The 8,467-nt window shown below is 43.9% G+C and overlaps 1 protein-coding gene across 1 annotated transcript in view; it reads left to right on the top strand.

The window, feature by feature from the left end:
- The first annotated feature begins 510 nt into the window (after nt 1-510).
- dip2ca (disco-interacting protein 2 homolog Ca) overlaps nt 511-8,467 on the top strand; it is an 837,941-nt gene continuing 829,984 nt past the window's right edge. The window contains exon 1 of the mRNA XM_084312140.1: nt 511-831. Within this exon, the coding sequence (XP_084168266.1) occupies nt 759-831 (73 nt within the window). The 5' untranslated portion in view covers nt 511-758. The remainder of the gene's footprint in view (nt 832-8,467) is intronic.

The raw sequence follows: 8,467 nt of genomic DNA, 5'->3' as shown, positions 1-8,467 counted from the left end.
TGGGGTGGGGTTGGGTGGGTGGGGGGGGGGCGAGAGTACAGTCCAGTACTCTGTGGACAAACCGGTTAGTGGTGAGTACTTAATATTTGCCATACCAATAAAAGTGCTATTCATTTGATCGCCAGCCCTGCTTGATGCCAGCACGCAAAAGCTGTATTTATAATTTAAATAATTGGACTATGCTTTACAAAAGAGTGAGACACAGAGGACAATCTGGCGCCCTCCATCGGACACACAGACATGTAAGACGAGAGAGAGAGAGAGAGAGAGAGAGAGAGAGAGAGAGAGAGAGAGAGAGAGAGAGAGAGAGAGAGAGAGAGAGAGAGAGAGAGAGAGAGAGAGAGAGAGAGAGAGAGAGAGAGAGAGAGAGAGAGAGAGAGAGAGAGAGCGAAAGAGAGCAAGAGAGAGAGAGAGACTGGGAAAGAGAGAGCGAGGGAAGAGGGAGAGAGAGAAAGAGAGCAAGAGAAGGAGCGGGCGAGAGTGTCTGAACGGCTGCAGCTGGATACTATTGGGCTCCGAGCCGCACTGACTGTCACAGACTGGAATGAACAACAACAGCACCTTTTTCTGTCACAGCGGAGGGACAAGTCAAGTCATGGCCGGGCGGACTTGAATATATAGGAGGCTTTTCTTCCGTTGACCACTTTCACCCGCCGCACTCACTCTCTCACTGTGTGCTCCATTTGAGTTCTGCGGAGAGGGGCATTGAGAGAGAGGGGGAAAAGAAGATAAATCCAAGTGCATTTTATTAAAGAGGAATGGCGGACCGTGATACATTACCGCTGGAGGTGCGCGCCCGACTGGCGGAGCTGGAGCTGGAGCTATCAGAGGGTAAGACGCGCTCTTTGAGAATAAACTACAAGTGCGTATTATTTGTTGTTTGCTCTGCAGAGACGCTGCTATTTCTCTCTCTCTCTGGCTGCAGAGGAAATGGAAAAATAACACGATGGGAGTTTTTGAGCAGCGGGGGTGAATAGTGTAGCGCATTTAGGGGGAAAGCCTCGCTTGCAACAACTTGAATCATATCGTGATATTAATGGACACATCAGATTTAATTGGCTACTTTTCGTGCGTTTTGTTGCCACACAGACGAGTGGCCGAATAATTTGGTTCTCATCTTTGGTGTGATTAAAAAAAAAAAAAAAAAAAAAAAAAAAAGAAGTGGAAACGTTACCTTCTGGTACAAGTTAAGTTATTATTTCCCCAGAGTGGAATTTCCACCACGTTTCGGTTGGCAGTGCCATGTAGGGAGAGTGGCTTGTCACAAAGACGATGTGAGATATTATATATTAGTATGCTAAATAAAAGGGTAAATGCATATTTCAGCTTTTCCATAATGGCTCAAGAATAGGGCCATGCTGCCTGTCTGTAAGACGGGAAATGCACCCTTTGATATCGATTTTTACATGACTTACTCTCCCCTTTTAAATTGATTTGTCACATTGTTGGACATTATGCTGTTAGCCCAGAGAGTGTCATATTTCATCTGCCTGTGAGCATCACGGATCGGCTTGGGAGGCAATAGTGATTTGCAATGCCCAGACATTTTAAGTTACTTAATTCATACATTTTACAGGAGACAAAAACTGCACACGTTGCACTGATGCGAATACAGTTGGGTCTGCATCTGCGTTCCCCGACGAAAGCGATGGATACCGGATAAGTCGGAATAACGGATTCACATTCTGAGATGATGACACACATTTTCCTTTATTAGGAGAGCATGAGCTCACAGACCTGCCCTCGAGGAGAGAAAAATGTAAACAATTGCGTCGCAGAGAAATGTGGTCAAGTGGTCAGGCTGCATTATTTACATGTCGACCGTCACCTAATGCACACAGCAACACCAGACGTGTCTCTCAGCATTGACCTATTTCCCCCCACACGTTGTCTTTCTAACCCAGCAGCACCTAGCTTAGTCTGTACTGCGACTACTACACAAACCTTATTATTATCTTATTATTATTATTATTATTGATTACTCAATAATCAACTAGGATGCAGTAAAAAACTCAACCAGATTCTCAAACATAAACATAAAACGGACAACACGCTCATCACAGACAAGCTGGATGTAGCCAATTACTTAAACATTTTCTTCACAAACATAGCCACAACACTGGTAAACAAACTACCCTCCCACTCAGGGCGTTATGGGGTAGAACACATAGTTCTTTGTTACTACAAAAACCTAGGGGTCCGCAAGGACGACTTCAAGCTGGAAATGGTAACAACAGATGAGGTACTCAATAAACTGAGCGCCCTCCAACCTAACAAGGCCACTGGCCATGACAACATCTCCTCCAAATTCCTCAGAGACTCAGCAGCCGCCATCACCCCAATCATCACACACATAATAAACCTCTCCATAAAACAGGGACACGTCCCCAAGGACTTCAAAATTGCGAGGGTGACCCCTCTGCACAAAAAGGGCAGCAAATTAGACCCAGGCAACTACCGCCCTGTTTCTATTCTCACCTCCATCTCGAAAGTCATGGAAAAAATAGTCTATGAACAGGTCGAAAAGTACCTAGCGGAAAAAAATCTAATCTACGAATTCCAATCTGGCTTCAGAACATCCCACTCCACTGACACATGCCTTCTCTATTTGAATGACCACATCAAACAAGAGGTGGACGCAGGCAAATACTGCGGCATGGTCATGCTGGACCTACAAAAGGCCTTTGACACGGTCAATCACTCCATTCTGATTGACAAGCTAAAAGCAATTGGTTTTGATAGTCTATCAGTGAGCTGGATGCAATCCTACCTTGAGGGGAGGGAACAGATGGTGGAGGTAAACGGTACCCTATCCCCCCCCCTCACAGTGAGCTGTGGTGTTCCACAAGGAAGCATACTAGGACCGCTACTGTTCCTAATTTATGCAAATGACATGTCGTCAGCTTGTGACTGCAACTTGTTCCTGTTTGCGGACGACTCAGCCCTGCTGGTCTCTGACAAGAACAAGTTACAGGTTGAAAAAACCCTCAGCTCGGAACTAGGCAGAATCTGCATATGGCTCGCTGATAACAAACTATCATTACACATCGGCAAAACAGAGTCCATTCTCTTCGGTTCAAATAACAAACTCAGCAAGACCGACGGCTTCTCAGTTACAGTGGGTGACAATATTGTCACAAGGAAAGATGAAATTACCTACCTGGGTTCCATCCTAGAGGCTAATCTCTCCTGTGACAAAATGGCATCCAATGTAATAAAAAAAGTCAACCAACGAACTCGATTCTTGTACCGGATCTCCTCTCTGGTAAACAAGAATACCCTGAAGACTCTGGCAGGAGCACTCATTCAGGGGTACTACGACTATGCTTGCACCTCATGGTACCAAAGCACCTCAAAGGCGCTAAAAACAAAATTACAAACATCTCAAAACAAACTGGTCAGACTACTGCTTGACCTTACTCCTAGAACCCACCTCACCCCTGCCCACTTTGACAACCTAGGATGGCTTAGAGTAGACGACAGAGTACAGCAACTTGCAATGGGCCTGGTCTACAAGATACACTACACGACCAAGGTACCCATGTACATGTCAAAATACTTCCCAAAGGTCAGTGAATACCACGATCACAACACCAGAGGGACCTCCACAAATCATGTTAAACCCAGATTCGGCTCAAATAAGGGACTAAACACGTTTTGCAATTATGCCACATCAATGTGGAACGCCCTACCCAAAGCTGTAAAGGAATGTGGATCACTACCCACTTTCAAAACCTCTCAAGGGACACCTACGGGAGACTGCAATTCAAAACTGGCCCCTGTAAATATCCTAACCCAACCCCCTCCAATGTACAGTCATTTACCTAGTATGGTTTTGTCAATAGTCCAATGGACAATTTTGTTTGTTTGTACAGTGTCTTCCCCCCCCCCCCCCCTCAATGTACAGTTTTGCTTGTTTATACAGTGTGTCTCCCCCCCCCCCCCCAACCACCTCCAATGTAAATTACCCAGTATGGTTGTCAATATCCCAATGTACCCAACCCCCCCCCCACCCAACCTCCTCCAATGTACAGTTTCTACGTCAAATGTATATACTCCCTTTTCTTGACTCCTTCTGTATCACAAACAGTACTGTATTTGCAAATCTGGTATGTCATAAATGTATAGATGTAGCAGTACTGACTATCTGTATGTCATGTATGTCATATATGTCCTGATGAATTGAAAATGGGGGACCCTGATGTAAACAAGACGAAAGTCTTTCTCTGATCTGCATCCCCTTAACAATTGTGTGTATTGAGCTGTACTGTATTGTACCCATTCTGCAATCTGTTAATAAAGTTTTCAATCAATCAATCAATCAATCAATCAATCAATCAATCAATGTTTTGGTTTCTTTTGAGGTGGTCGAATTCACATTGTATAACATCATGACGTGAGATGATGAATTAGGGTACAGTAAAAAAAGACACACACACACACACACACACACACACACACACACACACACACACACACACATAGTGAAGAGAAGACCCCTGACTGGGCCCTATCCATTTGAATTTGGTCAAAGAAAGACACAAAAGTTCACAAACATTCTCAAACTTTAATACCAACAATGACTAATAATACCCATATGACTAATAACTGGCACTACGAATTATGAACCTCAAAACCAATTTTTGTCAGGAAACCTCCCTCGATGGGGACTTCTGATTCACACAAATACATTGAAGTAGCTCACGTCTTTACACTGCTGTGTGTAAAGCCTATTATGTAACAGGTGTCTAGAGAGGTAATGTGGCTGCCAGGTGAAGACAAAGCTCTGCCAGATGTCCAGACCAGATGTCAGACCCGGTGCCATGGGCGGGCATTAGGGGGCCGGGCCCGCCCACTGAGTCAGCTGTGCCCACCCTGGTAATTTTTATTTTAATTTTTTTTGTATCAAAGTCAACTATCCAAATCCTTAGTCGGGGTCCGGGACAGCCCTAGTGGGTACTGATGTCAACAACAACACTACTGAAGCTAGCACGGCACTCTGTGAGAATTCGTTTTCTACCCTCAAGAACGTCTTTACAGAACGCCTTAGTATGCTTCATCGACGCAAGGCCAATTTAATTCAGTTGGCATTTGAGAAGGACTTTACAAAAAAGTTCAGGAATGAGTGGAGAGGGGCAGTGTTTTAAGAAGATTTCACTCTGTCCCCAAACGCCGCTTGCCGCTCTACTAATGATGGTGAGTAGCCTGTGGAGGAATTTTGTTTGCTTTTTTATGCACCTTATTTTTGTCAGTTCTGTTCAGTTTGTCAGTTTGAGTGTTGAATAAATGGAGACTTTTCAAAGATATAGAATAGAATAGATGTATTATCCTGATGGAAATTTGACTGCAAATCACTCAACATTAAACATTTAGACAGAACAAGTCACGAAAAATATCCTAACCCAACCCCCTCCAATGTACAGTCATTTACCTAGTATGGTTTTGTCAATAGTTCAATGTACAATTGTGTTTGTTTGTACAGTGTCTCCTCCCCCCCCCCCTCAATGTACAGTGTTACTTGTTTATACAGTGTGCCCCCCGCCCCCCCCAACCACCTCCAATGTAAATTACCCAGTATGGTTGTCAATATCCCAATGTACCCAACCCCCCCCACCCAACCTCCTCCAATGTACAGTTTCTACGTCAAATGTATATACTCCCTTTTCTTGACTCCTTCTGTATCACAAAAAGTACTGTATTTGCAAATCTGGTATGTCATAAATGTATAGATGTAGCAGTACTGACTATCTGTATGTCATGTATGTCATATATGTCTATATGAATTGAAAATGGGGGACCCTGATGGAAACAAGACAAACGTCTTTCTCAGGTCTGCATCCCCTTAACAATTGTATGTATTGAGCCGTACTGTATTGTACCCATTCTGCAATCTATTAAATAAAGTTTTCATTCATTCATTCATTCATATAAAATAACAAAACAAATGGCCTAAGAATAGAATAAAATGAAATAGAATAAAAATAGAATAAAAGATATAAAGAAGAAGTAAATAAATACAGTAAAAATATACTGAAGTCTACAGTAGGTGTAATATTGCACAGTGCTGTTTAAAAAGTAAGAGTCCAGGAAGATGGTAACTGTCACTCTGTGCTCAGTGATGCAGTGAGGCATAGTGATGCATTGTATAGTCTGATGGCTGTCTGAATGAAGGACTTCCTGTGCCGTTCAGTGCTGCATTTAGGTAGTGTGAGCCTATAACATGCTCCTCCTGTCAGCCAAGTCTGTGTATAGTGGGTGGGAGGGGTTTTCCCTGATGGCCTGGAGCTTAGCAAGGTTCCTCCTCTCCGCCACCCTCGCTAGAGTCCAGCTCCACCCCAACCACGCTACTGGCCTTCCATCTTATCCAGCCTGTTTGTGTCCCCTGCTCTCAGTCCGCTGCCCCAGCAGGTCTGTTATATATATCCGTTCAGTCTGTTTTTGTATAAGTGAATGTTCTTAAGATGGAGAGAAATTAGATTTTTCAATTGCCTCTCTGCTGTTTAGTTCAGCACCGTGGGCAGCGCCAAGCAAGCCACAGTGCCGTTGTCCCAGCTGAAACGTATAAAAGGGAACCTGTGTTGAAAAACCATTGTGCCCCCCCGAGAAAATGTTATGCCCCCCCACTAATTTGTTTCTGCAGCCTGGTCTGCCAGATGTTCAACCTCATCAACACCATGAAGGGTTCTGCCTGTTATGATGATGTCATGGATGGATCATGGATTGGGAAGGAGGAAGGAAGTGAGCTGGAACTCTTAAGATTTCTTTCCAGATGTCATTGTCCAAAGACTTTAGCTACGCTGGACAATGGACATTCATAGTTAAAGACAGTAGAGGTGTACATTCATAGTTAAATATAGTAGATGTTGTGTACATTCATAGTTAAATATAGTAGATGTTGTGTAACTGAGGGGTACAATTCCCTGACTGTATTACTAGATATGATACTTACTACCACTACCTTTGTACTTAATATTCGGCCACCCAGTACTCGGCATAAATATATTATGATGAACACTGTCACGTAGATGAAACGGATCCAACACAAATGTACGAATTAGAAATAGGTCTTTATTTCTACACCGATGGTGTGTAGAGCAAGCACTTAATCAAATCAATCACATTTATGAATGGGAATTAGTATGCACTTTTATGGCAAGAGTATTCGTCGGTATATCAATAGAGAATGTCCAATCTCTGAAGGCGCAGGTGGTACATATACGACCTGGAATAGTTAAGGAATAACAGCAATGATACTTTAATGATTATAGACTGGATACACTAGGGGGGGTTAATCCGGTCGCTTGTAAGCCGACAGGAGTAGGAAGGGGGGGGGGGGGTAGAGTCCGGCTGCCTCATCCGGCCAAGGGTATCCCAGGTGAACCCACTGTAGTGCCGTTCAATGCGCCGGCGATCCTTGGACCGCAGATGAAAGCAGATGGACTCTTTGTGGGCCGGCGTCCTCCGGTCCACGGAGGAGAGACGTGAAGCGACCTCGTCTTGCAGAGCGTCTCCTCACCTTGCGTCCTCTCCAGGGGGGGGGGGTTCCAACACACGGCAGTGTCGGGGGTCTTTATCCATGGAATAATCAACGTATACAAAGCATAATCCGTGCCTGGGAAGGCGGGCTGTCGTCGGTAGAATAATCCGGTATACAGGTCCACTCGCTCGTCGGCTCTGGGGCTCCTCGGGTGCAATCTCACATGGGGTCGATCATCCTGGTTAAGCAGTCAGTTTTCTGCCCGAAACGATGGGGTGCTGACTACGGTAGTATTCTCACCGCACGAAGCACTATATATTAACAGACTATTATTAGCTTAATAGACTACGTCCAACTCGACGATATAGTGCCAAATATGACTATTCAAATATTAATATACACGATGTCTCAATACCGATGGTAGGCCGAACTTGGCCTTACTCCCACACGTGGCGTCGCGGGGAGGCTTTACGTCTGTGGTCTATTGGAGGGTAAGAAACTGGACTGAAAAGGGAAGTCCTACTTTAGTAGCGCAGTATATATACGCACTATGAACAAATAGTCCCATTAGTGGTGCGGTAGCCAGATTCCTACGCGGAACTAGGACTTGTTCGTACATGTTGAGCGGTACGTTTGAACTGGGTCTGGGGGGTATGGCAGCCTGGCACCAAGGTCTCGACCAATAGTAGAATGGAGACTATTATGGGATGTTCAGTAGGCTAGAATGGATATTCAATGCATATTGTACAATGAATATACAAGGGATATCAGGGAATATTAGAGAATATACAAATACAATTAAATATATATAATAAATATATATATTCGGTTTAATCTGGCCCTTCACAACATGTTGTGTACATTCAAATATAGTAGATGTTGTGTACATTCATAGTTAAATATAGTAGATGTGTACATTCATAGTTAAATATAGTAGATGATGTGTACATTCATAGTTAAAGACAGTAGAGGTATACATTCATAGTTAAA

Source organism: Notolepis coatsorum (genome assembly GCF_963971535.1).
Source record: "Notolepis coatsorum genome assembly, chromosome: 4".
NCBI lineage: Eukaryota > Metazoa > Chordata > Actinopteri > Aulopiformes > Paralepididae > Notolepis > Notolepis coatsorum.
The sequence above is the reverse complement of the archived record's forward strand: the minus strand, read 5'-3'. Positions and strand labels throughout refer to the sequence as shown.